The sequence below is a fragment of the Heterobasidion irregulare genome (genome assembly GCF_000320585.1).
Source record: "Heterobasidion irregulare TC 32-1 unplaced genomic scaffold scaffold_08, whole genome shotgun sequence".
In the NCBI taxonomy this organism is placed as follows: domain Eukaryota; kingdom Fungi; phylum Basidiomycota; class Agaricomycetes; order Russulales; family Bondarzewiaceae; genus Heterobasidion; species Heterobasidion irregulare.
Window position 1 is genome coordinate 899,150 of NW_009258204.1, and position 15,227 is coordinate 914,376.

Below are 15,227 nucleotides of genomic sequence, written 5' to 3' on the forward strand. Positions count from 1 at the left end.
CGGACCTACGCACGCCAGATTCATAACCACCACTCGGGATATATCTTACCTGCTCCATAGTCTGATTTGACGTTTTGAAAACGTTCAGGATAATTCACGCTTTCAGGTTACGGCATGACAGGATGCGCCGAGATGGTCAATGATCTTGTTTGCTCGATGGATATTTTAGACATATTCAGGTAATTTTCATTTACTTCATTCCTCCGGTTCGTCGCTAAAAGGTGGAGGAATTATGTGAGCTAGTAAGGAGTTAAATGATGCAGGGTGTAATCAAGAGCAGAGCAGCACAAGCATAAAATGGAACGTACATCACAATGCATAACATGGGTGATGGAAAGGGTAGCGAGATAGAGGATATCGATGAGTCTAAAGACCTTCCATGTTCTGCACAAGTTCGTCGAGCTCAGCTTTCGATGTGCGGTATTTCTCTTGTGCTTCCTGAAAAGATGCATGATATATGTTAGTGAGCACGATAGCGGACGGTGAATCGGTAAGTTGCGTTATGCAGTAGAGGGAGGGCACGCAAGGTCAAATCTCGTACCTCGTATTTCTTCTCCCACTGGTCCCGTTCCTGCTCAGCGCGCTGTAACTGCCGTTCGAAATGTTCTGCCTTGACATCAACCTGTCGAAGCCTGCATGGTGTCGCAGTGTCATCAGATTGTCAACTCCGATCACAATCGTACGCTGCCACGCACTTCTCTACCTTCTCCTTCGCGTTTTTCTCTTCAGCATCGAGCTCCTCCTCGAGTAACTGGATCTTTCGTTGCAGACTCTCCATCGTGGTCTTGCTCTGCTCGCCCTCCTCCTGGGAGATCTTCGCCTCGCTCAACTTGGCCTCAGCCTTCTCAAGCTCGCCATCAAGAATGGTTAGCTTGTGTTGCAAAGACACAATTTCTTGGTCTTTCTCGAGGATCGCCTGCTCTAACTTCTTATTCTTCGCTTCTGCGTCCTCTGCGCGAGCCACGGCATTGTCGGCTTCGGTGCGCAAAGACGAGAGTTTCTGCGACATCGATCAGGTATCAGAGATCCGAAAGACGGAGGAAGAATCCAACCTCTTTGATCTTCTCCATGGATGCAGAAGAAAGGAAGGTGGGGACGAGGATGAGGTTGGAAGGGGTTTGGGCAAAGGTAGGTTATTACGGAAGTACTCGAGTCGTACGGTGTAAGCGGAGCTCGAACACTGTGGTAGCCGTGAGAAACCTGATCTTTAAGAAGACCACGTGATTATTCCATTTCGTATTGTGGGTCCGTCCTCTCGTCTTGCTCTTCTCGGTTTGCCGACAACCTCTTCATCTTCAACACTCACCGCAGGATGACAGCTCCTGTGCCTCAGGAAGGTGGGTAGTGTGGTTTATCGGTTGATTTTGGTCTTCGACGGTTCGCCTTGCAGAACTTTCGATCCTTGAGGCGGTCATCAAGTAAGCATCGCTTGCCCCCCCGAGTCGTTTCCTCGACGCGCCCCTCATCGATCGCCGTTTAGTATCCGAAACCGCTTGACGGTACTCAAGAAGGACAGAGGGGACTATATTAAAGCATCGGATGTCAACAGCTTGTACCAAGCGACCATCAAGCAAGGTCAGCCCCTTAGGCTTTGCAATGACTCCCCTCCTTGCTCACTGTCTCGCTGACTCTCTTACCCTCTGATGCCTGTAGTCACCAAGTTGAACGACGTACGCGACGATGATACGTCCCACAACAACCGCTTGGACACGACGCTCGCAGATATCTTCAATCTGCTCTCTCTATTCTTCCTGACTATCGGGAAGACCAAAGAGGCCCCCGCCACTTACTCTCAGCTGGCTAGTATGCGGGTGAGTATCTCGCTCTTCCAATTTTGCCCCGGGCCCTTGCTGTGACTCCGCACGATGTTTCACCCGAGGGCATAAATAGATTTAGGAAGGGCGTGGGCACCCTTCCGAAGCCCCCTGGAGCATTGGCAGCGGTCCAAGCACGCATCATGCCACAATGCTCTTCTCCGGTGCTCCGCTGACCCGTTTGTTTTCGAAGCAAATACTTGAGCATATGAACGAGTCGGCCATATACAACGAATCCGACCTCGCACCGTTCCACCGACGCCTGGGCGAGCTACGCAACATTATAAAGCATGACGCAGAAAGCGGCAAGCATCCCGAAGCTATGACGAAGCTGCTCGAGCGGCAGCTCAACGAATGTTGTGCGTCTTCGGATTCCCATGCCGTATGCATAGGCCGGAAGGCATTGCCCGGTTTGCGTTCTCCACAAACTTACGGTGCATTTTGTCTCCGTCCCATTCAGATAGCATCTTGCAATCCCTTCTCGAATCTCTTTCCATTCTCTCGGTCGAACTCATCCCGATACATGAAAAACTCGTGAATATCCGGCGGAAGCTAGTGGCCCTCGCCGCAAAGCAAGGACCACATAAGGCCGAACTAAAACCTCTTCAAGAGGAATTACGAAAAATTGACTCGTTGAGTACACGTTTGTTGACTTCATGTATGCATGTACCACTCATGTGCCTTTCTTGGCGCTTGTTTCTTTCCCCTTTCCCCATTGTATGACGCCGATCAACCCACTCGTGTGACTCATGTTTGTCTTGGTGCCCACAACCGTTCCGTATGTAGTAAACGCGTTGACGGCAAGTTCCTCGGACCCGGAGGCATGATCCCAGCTTCGCAGGCTATCTGCTCCTCACTTTTAGAGGAGTGCTTCGACATTGCGCAGGAGATACGTGCACAAGAGGAGTCTAAACACGTGGCTACCTCGCTCAAGCCTATACACGACCGCTTACTCGATCTCCGCGCCGAGCTTGAAGGTCTTGCGTTGACACACCGCTGGAGCCTCCGCGAGACGGACCTGTGGAACTATTCGCTTAGTCTGCAAGAGATCGACAAGATGCGGGTCGATGGGAAATTCATGGACTCTGAGGGAAATCAACCCGCGGGGCAATATGTGGGTGACCTGTTTGAATTGATTACATGTACTCATGAGGTATACAGGTCTTGCTTTACCTTCTTCGACGATGTTACGGTGTCATCTACCGTCTCCTTTCGTCTAGCGAACCCGTGTCCGAAGAGCTTATGCCTGTGGTATGTCCTGTCGATGACTCCCTCCCTTTTTTTTGTTCACAATTCATTGTTCAGGCGAATAAGCTGTCGACCGTCAAGAAATGTTTGAACGAAGTCCTCAAATACGGTGGACCCTTTAGCCCGCGAGACTTGTATCCTGTGCGTGTTGTGTTTCGGCTCATTGACTAGTCTACATCATGTTCGCTCTCTGTGACTTCATTTCGCTGCGTACGTGCTACAATGCACGCATAGAGGCGCGCATAGGTCATTCACACAGACATGTACTGATAACTGTCGCCGCGTGTATAGTATCAGCTAGCGCTGTACCAGATCGACTCGATGCGCAAGGATGGCAAGTTTGTTGGCGTGGATGGGTCGGTGCCAGAGGGGCAAGGGATAGTCATGGCCCATCTGAATGAGTGCCATGAGCTCCTAGAAATGGTGCGACTCCTCATCTTCACAAGATTTCACAGTGTCCACTCAGCACCATTGACATCGTATCCATCTGTATATCTGCAGTTAAAGCAGTCCATGGACGAGCACGAAGAAGAGGAAGACTCTACCGAGGACGATGACACCAATACGTTCGACCCCGACTCGACGGTCACGTCAGACGGGGACACCTAGCGGGCCTGAATTTCTGCGATCCTTCCCGCCCGTTCCTCGTCATATCAACCTAGCGCTCCATTTTCTTCTCCCGTGCTATATCCGTGTATCGTTACAAATCTGCGCTGCCTCCTTTTCTCCTCGTCGAGTTTACGGACTAGAGTGTTCATATGCATAGCGGAAGGATCGCAACTCCCAAACCCGTGGTGTCTTTCACCTTTTATCTTTCACCTCGCCCTCCTCTCTCCTCGAAAATCGCACTCTTGCCGCTGCCTCCATCGCTTTCTCCTTTCCTTGAAGATTCAGTGCTTTCCTGCTGCACAAATATGCTACTATGTACTTATGAATGATTGTATAGATTTTCGGATTGTAGAGCCTCGAAGCTCGTATCATGGACCATTTCTCATTCTGCCTCGATGCCGCAGCCGGAGATCACCTTGACCGATCGCTTTCATCAAATTTGCCACAATAGTGTGAAACATGGTCACATACAACACCTTCTCATGGCTACGTCGTGTTCAAGGACGTCTACGCCCTTCTGGGGCGAACGGGACGATTTCGAGATATGCTGAAGTCCGACCAAAGAAGACAATCTAGAGTGCGCTCTAGCCTGATTTACAAATGACGCACATTGATACCTCGACTTCGCGCTTCATCATACCGTCGCACACCAGTGCAGTGAGCAGACAAGAAAAAAGAGACGTTATGTATTTTGTGTCTGTCATCGCACGTCAAGACGTCGACCTTCCGACGGCTCACAGCAGCGAAGCGAGGTAGAATACACCATCTAAGCAAACTGCGCAACGTGCTCCTCGACAACCTTCTTGATCTGAGCCTCGACCTCGGGGGTGACGTTGCCAGTGGCGATCTTCTCGAGGAGGGAGGTCTGCTGGGCAGTGAGGTGTTCACGGAACTCGGCTTCCCATTTGGTGATCTTGTCGACAGGGATGGAGTCAAGCTGATAGGGATCGCGGAGATTCAGCGGTGGTAACTGGACAACGGGCCAGAAGTACTCACGAGACCGTTGACACCAGCGTAGATGATGGGGACCTGGATTTCCATAGACATGGGCTGGTACTGACCTTGCTCTATGAAATGAAGACTGTAAGATCATACATATCATCATAAAGTAAATGAAAAAAAACTCACTGAGGAGCTCGGTCAAACGGGCACCACGAGCGAGCAGGAACCGAGTGGAGGCATCGAGATCGGAACCGAATTGGGCGAAGGCAGCAACCTCACGGTACTGGGCAAGGTAGAGCTTCAACGAACCGGCGAACTTCTTCATGATCTTCCTGTAGACGCATCGAGCTTAAGTGACGTCATCGCGTGAAAAATCACCAATGCAGATCTTACGTCTGCGCAGCGGAACCGACACGGGAGACCGAGAGACCGACATTGATAGCGGGACGGACACCACGGAAGAAGAGCTCGGCCTCCAAGAAGATCTGACCGTCAGTGATGGAGATGACCTGCAGGATGACTGTCAGCAAGAGATGAATATGTCAGAGGGGATGACAACGCACGTTGGTGGGGATGTAAGCGGACACATCACCGCCCTGGGTCTCAATGATAGGCAGAGCAGTGAGGGAACCTCCACCGAATTTCTCGCTCATCTTGGCAGCACGCTCGAGGAGACGAGAGTGGAGGTAGAAGACATCACCAGGGTAAGCTTCACGACCGGGGGGACGACGGAGCAGGAGCGACATCTGACGGTAAGCGACGGCCTGCTTCGACAAATCATCGTAGATGATAAGTGCTGTTGAAGTATTCAACCGCAGGTACAGTGACTTCATTTCAAGCTACAGGCTTACCGTGCTTGCCATTGTCACGGAACCACTCGCCCATGGCGCACCCAGAGAAAGGAGCGAGGTACTGGAGGGGAGCGGCCTCCGAGGCGGTCGCAGCAACGATGATGGTGTACTTCATCGCGTCATTTTCCTCAAGAGTCTGAACGAGCTGAGCGACGGTGGAACGCTTCTGGCCGATAGCAACATAGACACAGTAAAGCTTCTTGTCCTCGTCCTGACCGTCGTTCCACCGCTTCTGGTTGAGAATGGTGTCGATGGCGACGGCGGTCTTGCCGGTTTGACGGTCACCAATGATAAGCTCACGCTGGCCACGGCCGATGGGCACCATGGCGTCGATAGGCTTGATACCCGTCATCATGGGCTGGTTGACGGAGCGACGGGGGAGAATACCGGGAGCCTTGAGGGACGCACGGCGACGCTCAGCGGCCTCAATGGGGCCCTTGCCATCGATGGGATTACCGAGGGCGTCGACGACACGGCCAAGGAGGTTGGGGCCGACAGGAACGTCGACGATCTGGCCAGTACGCCTGACAGTATCGCCCTCCTTGATGAGACGATCGTTACCGAAGATGGAGACACCAACGTTGTCGGCTTCCAAGTTCAAGCACATGCCGCGGACGCCGGAAGAAAACTCCACCATCTCTTCGGCTGCAAGGGTGAAGCAAAAGGCGTCCGTTAGAACGACCTGTGGAGTCAGCGCAGAAACCGAGCGTACCCTGCACGTCTTTGAGACCCCAAACGCGTCCAATACCGTCACCGACGCCTGTAAAGAATTATGAAAAAATGGAGGCGAAGGGGACAATCTGACAGAACGTACTGAGGACGCGACCAGTCTCCTCAATATCGCTGCCAACGGAAGAGCCAGCTATCCGAGACTCTAAGATGGAAGAAACCTCCGAGGCAGCTGAAATGACGTGTCATAGAGGATGAGTGTTCAAAGTCGGGGGACAGTCGCCGGGGTAAGCGCAAGGGCAGGACCCAAACTTGAGCGCAGAAACGGGAACGAAACTGGACAAGAGCACGTACCAGCCTTCGCGGTAGCATATGAGCGTGCAACCGAGGGTGCGACGCGAGGAGCGCTCTGATTTTGGTGCATTCGTGAGGAAATCACAGGGGAAAAAACAGCGTCAAAAGGGGACCGACCTTTGCGGTTGCGGCGAGCGCAGCGGCACGGCCAGAGTTTCTGAGGGCGAATCTGTGCATGGGAGGGAGGGGGATGGGGAAAAAACGGAAAGACTGAGAGGAGGTGGACTGAGCGCGCTTCCGGCTGTCCGCGACACTTCAACGCTCAGCTTCGGGCGGAGATCGAATCTCTTCCGACGACGCCCGCTTATGTACTCCGCTGTACGCACACAACACACGCTCCAGCAGTCAGCATGCTCCCTCGCCGTACGTCCCCTCTCTCCCCCTCCGTCCCTTGCCCTCCCGCTCACGTCTTCGCTCCTAGTGTCCTCGCTGCGGGCAGCAGTGCGCTCGCTACACACCCACGCGAGCCCCGTCGCGAGCCCGTCCTCGACCGCGACCGCCCTCGCGCTCATCCGCTCACAGCCGAACCAATACGTGATCGCCTCCATAGCAGGCAGAAAATACCTCCTCTCCCCCCGCGACCTCCTCACCGTCCCCCGCCTCAACGACGCGAACGTCGGTGACGTCCTCTCCCTTTCCCAAATACACGAGATCGGCTCCCGCGAGTACACCCTCCGCGGAAACCCAGACATCGCACCCGATGCCGTCTCCGTCGAGGCTACCGTCGTCGAGCACACAAAGGGCAGGATGGAGCACATATTCAAGAAGAAGCGTCGAAAGGGTTACGAGAGGACGATCAAGCACAAGCAGACCTACACGCGCCTCAGAATCGGTCCCATCGACATTTGTTTGAGTCAAGAGCCATCGTCGTCGTCACCTCCATCGTAGTATTTCATGTTGAATGCACATTTTCAGGAAATGAGGCGTGCATTACATCTCAGGCAGCACGCATAGCAGAATAAGACCCATAAAAAAAATCAGATTTCTCCCTCTTCTGGTGTCTCTGCACGAACTGATGCGGGTGCGCGCTCGGGGGGTCGTTCTTCCGCCTCCTTCGGTGGTGCATCGCCGTCTCGCTCATACCTCGGCCTCTGCAAATCGGAAAACAGTAAGCTGACAAACGACAGATACGATATGAACATATACATCCCTTTTCTGCTCGATCCTCTGGTTTCTCGTCAAACGCTACTTCTCTGGACCGTCTCCTCCTGTCCTCGCGGTCGTGCTCCCTGTGGTGTTTGGTCGTGCCTTTGTACCCAGCGTGCCGATCCCGATCCTTCTCCCTGTGCTCGCGATCCCAGTCCCGCTCTCGCTCACGTTCGCGAGGATGGTCTCTCGTAGAACGGTGGTACGTGTCGGTCTCTTCGTGGCCGTGATGGCGGTACCGTGAGCCACCTCGTTCGCGATCATAGTCGCGATCTCGGTCTCGGTGTTCGCGGTCCCGTTCTTTCTCGCCGCCTTTCTCGGCGCCCTTCTCACGTTCGCGCTCCGGTTCGCGGTGCGGCGGCACCTCTTTGCGTTTTCGGCTCGTGGTTGACCCGCCGTCCTCCGAGATATCGCGTAGCCGTTCCTGCAAATGAAGGGACAACGGCTTCAGTCAAGTATCTCTACTATTGATACACGAGTGTGACCGCACCTTTTGCCGCTTGATGAATTTTGCGAACGCGGCACGCCTGCCTTCGTCATCGAGGACTTTGTATTCCGGAAGTCCATCGATGAGAGGGACCGCCTGTAATATTTTGAGTCATGATACGAACAAACACGAACTGACGTTGTGAACACGCACCTCTTCGTACGACATGTTGACGTCAATTGCATCGGGCAATTTCTTTATGGCATACCTCAAGTCATCTTGCATGTGTCGCTGCTTGCGCTCTGCGCGACGTCGCTCGTCCGCTTGCTGCTTGACAGCCTGATCGCGCAGCTGTGAAGTGATGAGAAACGCACGTTCAGAGACGACCTTCTCTGGAAAGATGCGCGTGCCACCCACAGTTTTAAACACCTCCTTCATATCCTGCTCAGTCAACTTCGTGAGAGCCTCGTCGACATTGTCTTCGAGGACCTTCACAAACTCCTCTTCTGTCGTCTCAGAAACAACAGCAAACAACTTTGGCCCTTCTTTTCCTGCATTGTCCGGACGAGCCTCTTTTTCGCCCTCGCCCTCCTTCACGCCAGTGGTCTGGATGGACTTCGCGTGCTCGGCCTCAAGCTTGACGTTGTGTCTCCTGATGGCCGATTCGGCGATGGCAATCTTCGAATCGAGTTGCTGATCTAACTCGTCGACAATGTCCCAAAAGAGTTCGATGGGGTTCGAGCCGGGCTTTCCGAGCAGGTCGAGGTAGCGAGTATCAGTAGAAAATAAGGGATAGACGGACTTCCATTTCGACCGCGCAGTGATGCGACCTGCAGCCACTAGATCCTTGAGCAAACCCTGGAAGGAGAGAAGACAATTGACTTAGGATAGAGGGATCGACGGACGTTGACTGGCAGGTGGGCAACGCACCTTGAACCCCTCTCGCGCCTTTCGCTCCTTGCGCGTCTTCTCAACCTGCGTCCTCCGCATCTGCTCCTCGAACTCTCGTTCTTGCACGCGGCTGTAGTCCTCGAAGGCAAGCAGGATATCAAGATTGGGCAGGGTCTGAAGATCCTCGTCGTCCCTCCATTGTTCCGATTCCAACACGAGCGAGTGCGCGTCGCGCCATCGTGTGAGTACATCCACTTGTAGCTGTTTGAACAACGCGACCAGCTTTGTGGTAGCGCGGCTGCGCGCAGCACGGGCCTCTTGCTATCGTCGAGACCGGGGATCAGTAACACAATATACATAATTGCGTGCAGGAACATGATCTAACAGGGAAACGGGGAGAGAATAAACGGTGAACGCACCACATCGCGCTGTTTGAGTTCGGTCACGTACTCTTCAAAGATCAGCCTCCGCTCTGCCTCAATTTTCGCTTGTTGCCAAATGGGATGCTGCGCAAAGAGTCGGTCCGCTGTGGGAAAGGTCGTGTAATGGAAGACGTTCGGGTTGCCCTTGAGCATGTTGCGAATCGCAGGCCGAATCTTGGCGAGACGCGCTTCTCGCTCTTCATGCTCTTTAGCTTTGAGATTGTCGACATACTATACACGACGCGTCAACGAACTGTGTCGGCGACGTGCAAAACACCGTTGAATGTCTACCTTTTGCCATGCCGCTTTCTTCTCGGCAAGAGTATTTAAGGCCTTGTACAATGGATCCGTGATGATCGCGCGCATGGTCTGATCCCAAGTCCAGTTCGCGTCGATACCTGCCTTTCTGAGCAGATATGTGAACGCCTTCTCACCCTCTTCTACCGTTACGAAGCCATTATGAGGAATCGTCGGCTCGTCCGGTAGGTTGGGACGCGGCGGCAGGACGGAGGTCGCGTGGAACGGAAGAACGGCGGTGCTTTGCCCGTTGAGCTGCTCAGAGCTTGCGTCGGAGCCAAGCGTGACGAGGGCGTTGGATTGGGACTGCGCACCTCCGATAGGCGTAAAGCCTGGAGTAATCAACAACGGGGCGCCACTGATGACTGTAATTTCAATTACAACCGCCTATAGAGTTAGGGAAGGGACGCACGGTGCAGGCGCAGCCGGAGGTGCAGCCTTTCCTTCTTTCTCCACTTTCTCGAGAATGAGCAACAGCTCATCCGGCATATCCCATTTTGACTCTTTTGTTTGGGTCTACAGGGGCGTCAGAGCCTCCAAACTTTTGAAATAGGATGGGAGACTAACGTTGTAATAGTACTTCCTTCCCCCAGAAAAGTACTCTTTCCAAGACGTCTGATTGAGAGCGCGCTAGCGAAAAAGAGTGGTCAGGTGTGTCGAAGACTATGGAGAATTATCTTCATACGAACCTCGAATGGTGACTTCAAGTCTGTGGACAGGCTGTAAGAATATCTGTGCACACAATGTGCGACCATACGTACCATCTGGTTTCTCCCATACGCTTTCTCTGGTGCCGGTATTGAACCAATAGGTTCGACCTTCTGGGTTTCTGTGCTCAGTCTGATAAGAGTGAATAAGCGCTCGGGATGTAACAGAGTTCGTCGAATACTCACCCACATGTTGACCAGTAGTTCCTCGAAAGCTGGGGATGCAGAGGTGAGGCCACCGGGACTACTGGGCTTTCAGTCGGAGTTCGTTTTTTCCTTCATTTTGATAAATTATCGTCACACTTCGTGACACCCATCACAGGTAAGTAGCTGTAAGTAGACGCGAACCCGGACGCATGGAATCACGCTTTTCTGAACATTCAAATCAGTATACGGAGAGATTCTGCTAGTAAATGCATGGAGCTCGAAGTATACTTTAAAAGTAACTTAGTAGTAAAAGGCTCTGATCAGGTATGTTACGTCGGCCTCCAGAACAACCCCGAATGGGTAGAGCATCTCACTGTACATTGCTTCATCTTTCGTGTGGATGCCAAAACTCAAAGCGCTCAAAGGTCATTCGGATGACGATAGAACAATTTTTTAGGAGCATCGATCTGCAAATTGATCTCTGAAGTATCACCCAGCACGATGAAAAGATAGACAGCAGACGGATAGAGTGAAGGATATCAAAGAAAAAAGGTACGTCGAGTTGTTTCTAGCTCCGGCTGGATAGGCAACGAAGGATCAGGTATGAAACACGGGAGTAGTCGCATTGTACACACCTTCCATATCCACTGGAACTCGGCTAACTTTTGGGGTGCCATCTTTTCTGCCGCTTTCTGCATGTTTTCCGCGCTGTCGGCATCGGCATCAGAGGCATTATCACCAGAACCATCTTCTGGTGCAACAGTTTCGTCTTTGCTCTCATCTTCGTCAAAGACGTCAAATTCGAGCGGTTGAGGCATTTCGGCTAGGTTTCGGACTGCCGGGAGACCTTTTTTCATCGAGCGCAGCTTCAAAGTGAACCGCGGGCCAATCTCTTGGAGTGCGACCTTTTCAGGTGTGCGGAAAGCGTATCTAGTAGACGTTATTACAGAGGAAGAACGTGTAATCAAGTTCAAAAGATAACACACCGATGACGCCTGAAAAACAAGAAATCACGTTGATTGTGAAGTGTGACGACTTGTCGACCTTGGAATTCTGGCAAGGGCGGAAAGTAGGTCTGGAACATCCTTCCAACCGAGTGACCCAATCGTGTAGCAAAATTATTGAGGACGAGCTCGGGATGATGGGCTGTATGCCGGGCATGACCCTGAATGTAGATTCATTAGCAGAGGAAAGGCCCGATACAGTGAAGTGGAAGAACTGGACCTACAAAAATCTGCTTTGTGAGTTGGATCGTCGTGAGTTTGAAGTAGGCAGTTGGTCCATCGGGGAGGTGAACCATAGTGATTGCATCTGATTCGACGAGTAAGGTTTGTCAAGGGGAGTGTGGGACATGGTGTACTTACTTGGTTTCTTCGTGTCCTCATTTACGACAATGAGATTCGAGTAGCCTCTGCCCGCCGCCCATCCTGCGATCTTCCCCATTTCAAACCCACGCTTTTTGGGGCGTTTGTGAAACTCTGCGCCGGGGAATATTCCAACTAACTCTTCACAGAAGTCGTAGGTCACGCGCGTAGCCTTGGGTGAGGTAGTGATGAGCACTTTTGGTGGAACGGTTGGGTCGGAACTCGACGAAAAGTAAGACGAAAAGGGATCAGATGCTATGTCGGCGGCATGTTCTGCAGTCGGTTGAGATGCTGTATTCTCTGGGGTAACAGAAGATAGGTCTGCAGTGAGAAATGAGGGGTCGAATTCGCGGGTGTTGTCGAGTGTACGGGGAACATTTTCAGATAAGCGTTGCTGGGACATCGATGAGGCAGATAAATGGGCAGAGAGGGAGATAGACATACTTTCTTTACTGCAGGATCGCTCGCCTCTAGCTTGGCTTGTGCAAGCCGTTTTTGAAGCTTAGCTTGCCCTTTGGCCTTTTTGTTTTTTCGAGAGACTTCTTCTCGTTTGATTTTGTTCTTTATCACAGAAGGCTCGAACCTGCTGGTGGGCATAATGGCGGCAGGTTAATGAGAATGAATTTTAGGTAACAAAGATTCAGTAAGCCAACGGACCCGGAGAAGACAGATGTTCGCACGACCTTTTACCAATAGGAGATGACCTGCCGAGTATCGTATCTTCGTCCATGACCATGGCAAACCACACCGCCATCCCTCACAACCTCTGGACCGACTATCCGTTTTATTATACCCCCAGACCGTCCGTGCTTCCAGGAGTGTCAGACCAGGCCCTCGCACTTGCCGCGCCTATAATCGCCTACTGGGTGGCATCTTTGGCTTTTCATGCCCTTGATATTTCGGATTGGCGATGGCTCGACAAGTATCGCCTGCATGATTCCACAGAGGTTGCGTCGCGCAATCTAGTTACCCGGACAACCGTGGTCTGGGCCGTTCTGCTGCAGCAAGCGATCCAAACGGCGTTGGGTATCTTCTGGATGTCGGACGAGGGGCACGAAGTGAACCATGCTGCAGAGATGCAGCAGGTGGCCGCACTCATCGCTCGCGTGTCCCCCATGATTCTCGGGAATAGCGTCGCGGAGAGTTGGCTAAAGTCGGAAGCACATAGGCTTACTTATTTTAGCTACTGGTGGTTCATCCCTGCCATTCAGTTATTATGGGCCATGTATGTGCTTCGCCTCCTATGATGCGTCCTCATTATAACTATGTGCTCAGGTGCATTATGGACACATGGCAATACTTTCTACATCGCGGAATGCATGTCAACAAATTTCTCTACAAGCACCTCCATTCTGTACACCATCGCCTCTATGTTCCGTACGCCTTTGGGGCTCTTTACAACCACCCCCTCGAGGGGTTCCTTTTGGATTCCGTCGGTGCCGTGCTTTCAGAGACCCTATCTTTTATGACTGTCCGACAAGCCGCATTCTTTTTTGTGTTCTCGACGTTCAAAACCGTCGATGATCATTGCGGATACAGCTTGCCCTTCGATCCACTGCAGTGGATAAGTGGGAATACTGCTGATTACCACGATATACATCACCAGGTTCGTAGTGCCTGTTCTGAAGAACACAGGCGTTGACATTATCTTTGTCAGGTCATCGGCATCAAGTCCAACTTCTCGCAGCCATTCTTCGTTCACTGGGATATGCTGCTGGGCACACGTATGACCAGAAAAGAGATCGAACAACGCCGAGCCAAGACCCGGAAGGCAGAATGAACAAGGAGAAATCAGGAGTATATATATGGGTTGACTGGGATTCCATTTTGCATATTGTTGTTTTACTTGTACTTGCATGTTAATGTCCACAACTCACTACTTTACTCGTCATTCGAGGCTCATGACCGGGCTCATCATTCATCTATATCTGATAGCAGGGCGGTAACATACAGCTGAATCCCGGTGGGAGGATATTGGTGATCACCAACTGGTTAGAGTTGCTTTGCGGTTCGCTGTCGTTTCCATCTCGTTTTCGTACTCTACTTCTATTCGCGCACCAGCTAAAAAAATGTGAGTTAAAGTATTGCGGCTGTAAAATATGATACGTACGTTTTGGTTTGCGAGCAGGTCTGCTCATTGGTTTTTCGAATCGACTTGACATTGACTTCCGCTTGCCTAATGATGGTTTCGCCTTCGCTTCGGTATCGTCACCGCTGCCCTCGTCTTCTGAGTCGTCCTCAGCACTGCCATTGCCCTGATCCTGAGTCGCAAAAGCAAAATGTTGAGCAGGTGAGAGAAGAGACATATATATGAGCGAAACGTACCGCAACTTCCTCCAGATCACTCAACCCATCCTCGTCCTCACTAATATCACTCACGAACTCCCGATCATCCCAATCTTCCTCAAGCTCCTCCTCGTCCTCTTCCTCGTCGTCTGTCTCATCTGCCACCATGTCGAGCTCATCAGTGTCCCCTTTTTGAACTTTGTCTCTCGCTTTCTCTCGGTCCATAATTGTCTGCCATACACTCTCATTCACATTGAGCGGTGCATCGCCATAAGCTTTGGACTTAAGGCGCTCGACCAGCTCTTTTTCGATCGCGCGTTCAAGATGGGCGGCCGAGAGAGCTTTCCGCTCACGAACGGCCTCACGGCGCTCGAGTTTCTTTTTGATTCCAACGAGTTTTGGTCTGGGCCATCTGTCAGACAAGCGAACCGGCAGAGAAGACGGTAAACATACTGATCGCGCAGCTTTAGTTGTCGCATTTTGATGAGGTATTGCGTGATTTTGGTGATGCGCTGCTTGCATTTATGAATAGTGAAATTCGGCCAGTAGATCAATTCCTTGTCAATCTGCGGAAAAAAGTTCAGGGACGACAGAGGAGACAGGAGAGAAATGTGTACCTGCTCCAATGCTTTCGTATAGTTTTTGGATAATTTGATGCGTTCCCACATATGTGCAGGACTATGCGCACGTTCAATAGTCTTCATGTAGAGGTAGAGAACGCCTAAAGGTATCTGTAAGAAGGGGCACGGGTAAAAGTTTGCGAAGGACACGGACCATCTTTTTCGCGCACAGTAGCATACCGTGAATTTGCGAGAGGACATGACTGGCGGTTGCAGAAGCCTGTAACGTTGTATTCGTTCCTGCAGAAATTCTGGGTCACAGTCCTGCGATGCGCCGGTGTCAAATGTGTCAAATGAGCAGATTTAACGAAGTGCTCACTTCACTTTATAGGAACAGAACTGTTGCCCAATGGCAGACCATATAACATCGTCGCTCTGCATCTTTGCGAGGAGGAGGAGAAGGAAAGTTGCAAGAGAGAGTTCCCACGGCTAC

The 15,227-nt window shown here is 51.8% G+C and overlaps 9 protein-coding genes across 9 annotated transcripts; 3 read left to right on the forward strand and 6 right to left on the reverse strand.

Moving 5' to 3' along the window:
- Positions 1–131: 131 nt before the first annotated feature.
- HETIRDRAFT_478173 (uncharacterized protein) lies at positions 132–1,135 on the reverse strand. The gene is made up of 4 exons (XM_009550856.1): positions 1,053–1,135; positions 696–1,000; positions 542–632; positions 132–438 (listed from the first exon to the last, which is right to left on the reverse strand). The coding sequence occupies exons 1-4, from the start codon at positions 1,068–1,070 to the stop codon at positions 367–369; spliced, it is 486 nt and encodes a 161-aa protein (XP_009549151.1). The 5' UTR covers positions 1,071–1,135; the 3' UTR covers positions 132–366.
- Positions 1,136–1,297: 162 nt separating this feature from the next.
- On the forward strand, positions 1,298–4,051 carry HETIRDRAFT_445760 (uncharacterized protein). Its single transcript, XM_009550857.1, has 11 exons — positions 1,298–1,337; positions 1,391–1,418; positions 1,481–1,575; positions 1,654–1,811; positions 2,008–2,173; positions 2,275–2,446; positions 2,601–2,928; positions 2,976–3,065; positions 3,120–3,203; positions 3,354–3,485; positions 3,564–4,051. Exons 1-11 carry the CDS (start codon positions 1,313–1,315, stop codon positions 3,669–3,671), a joined length of 1,386 nt encoding a protein of 461 aa, XP_009549152.1. The 5' UTR covers positions 1,298–1,312; the 3' UTR covers positions 3,672–4,051.
- Positions 3,576–4,051, reverse strand: HETIRDRAFT_410793 (uncharacterized protein). The gene has a single exon (XM_009550858.1). It carries the CDS (start codon positions 4,041–4,043, stop codon positions 3,864–3,866), a length of 180 nt encoding a protein of 59 aa, XP_009549153.1. The 5' UTR covers positions 4,044–4,051; the 3' UTR covers positions 3,576–3,863.
- A 279-nt stretch (positions 4,052–4,330) lies between these two features.
- HETIRDRAFT_35948 (alpha subunit of putative F0F1-type ATP synthase) lies at positions 4,331–6,666 on the reverse strand (the record flags this gene model as incomplete). Its single annotated transcript, XM_009550445.1, has 10 exons — positions 4,331–4,608; positions 4,668–4,738; positions 4,800–4,945; positions 5,007–5,122; positions 5,177–5,409; positions 5,465–6,109; positions 6,177–6,224; positions 6,279–6,365; positions 6,488–6,542; positions 6,605–6,666. Coding segments are annotated over 10 exons (1,634 nt in total), but the record flags the coding sequence as incomplete, so codon positions are not given.
- A 127-nt stretch (positions 6,667–6,793) lies between these two features.
- On the forward strand, positions 6,794–7,375 carry HETIRDRAFT_420084 (uncharacterized protein; the record flags this gene model as incomplete). Its single annotated transcript, XM_009550859.1, has 2 exons — positions 6,794–6,831; positions 6,955–7,375. 2 exons carry the CDS (start codon positions 6,794–6,796, stop codon positions 7,373–7,375), a joined length of 459 nt encoding a protein of 152 aa, XP_009549154.1.
- Positions 7,374–11,342, reverse strand: HETIRDRAFT_435469 (uncharacterized protein; the record flags this gene model as incomplete). The annotated part of the gene is made up of 13 exons (XM_009550860.1): positions 7,374–7,578; positions 7,638–8,057; positions 8,124–8,216; positions 8,274–8,411; positions 8,478–8,918; positions 8,991–9,272; positions 9,371–9,604; positions 9,665–9,976; positions 10,079–10,186; positions 10,238–10,300; positions 10,360–10,379; positions 10,432–10,510; positions 11,160–11,342. 13 exons carry the CDS (start codon positions 11,340–11,342, stop codon positions 7,465–7,467), a joined length of 2,487 nt encoding a protein of 828 aa, XP_009549155.1. The 3' UTR covers positions 7,374–7,464.
- A 24-nt stretch (positions 11,343–11,366) lies between these two features.
- HETIRDRAFT_14859 (uncharacterized protein) lies at positions 11,367–12,455 on the reverse strand (the record flags this gene model as incomplete). The annotated part of the gene is made up of 5 exons (XM_009550429.1): positions 11,367–11,454; positions 11,511–11,689; positions 11,753–11,835; positions 11,889–12,282; positions 12,333–12,455. Coding segments are annotated over 5 exons (867 nt in total), but the record flags the coding sequence as incomplete, so codon positions are not given.
- Positions 12,456–12,622: 167 nt separating this feature from the next.
- On the forward strand, positions 12,623–13,668 carry HETIRDRAFT_324650 (uncharacterized protein; the record flags this gene model as incomplete). Its single annotated transcript, XM_009550861.1, has 3 exons — positions 12,623–13,113; positions 13,164–13,494; positions 13,546–13,668. The coding sequence occupies 3 exons, from the start codon at positions 12,623–12,625 to the stop codon at positions 13,666–13,668; spliced, it is 945 nt and encodes a 314-aa protein (XP_009549156.1).
- Positions 13,669–13,810: 142 nt separating this feature from the next.
- Positions 13,811–15,175, reverse strand: HETIRDRAFT_323088 (uncharacterized protein; the record flags this gene model as incomplete). The annotated part of the gene is made up of 6 exons (XM_009550862.1): positions 13,811–14,143; positions 14,214–14,577; positions 14,628–14,740; positions 14,792–14,895; positions 14,949–15,058; positions 15,114–15,175. 6 exons carry the CDS (start codon positions 15,173–15,175, stop codon positions 13,811–13,813), a joined length of 1,086 nt encoding a protein of 361 aa, XP_009549157.1.
- Between the last annotated feature and the right edge of the window lie 52 nt (positions 15,176–15,227).

Coding starts and splice junctions, on each gene's coding strand:
- HETIRDRAFT_478173 (XM_009550856.1), bottom strand. Junction 633..695: donor GCGAAGGAGAAGGTAGAGAA/GTGCGTGGCAGC, acceptor GACACCATGCAG/GCTTCGACAGGTTGATGTCA. Junction 439..541: donor AGTGGGAGAAGAAATACGAG/GTACGAGATTTG, acceptor GCATCTTTTCAG/GAAGCACAAGAGAAATACCG.
- HETIRDRAFT_445760 (XM_009550857.1), top strand. CDS start 1,313: ATGACAGCTCCTGTGCCTCAGGAAG. Junction 1,812..2,007: donor CTCAGCTGGCTAGTATGCGG/GTGAGTATCTCG, acceptor TTGTTTTCGAAG/CAAATACTTGAGCATATGAA. Junction 2,447..2,600: donor GAATTACGAAAAATTGACTC/GTTGAGTACACG, acceptor TTCCGTATGTAG/TAAACGCGTTGACGGCAAGT.
- HETIRDRAFT_410793 (XM_009550858.1), bottom strand. CDS start 4,043: ATGATACGAGCTTCGAGGCTCTACAATCCGAAAATCTATACAATCATT.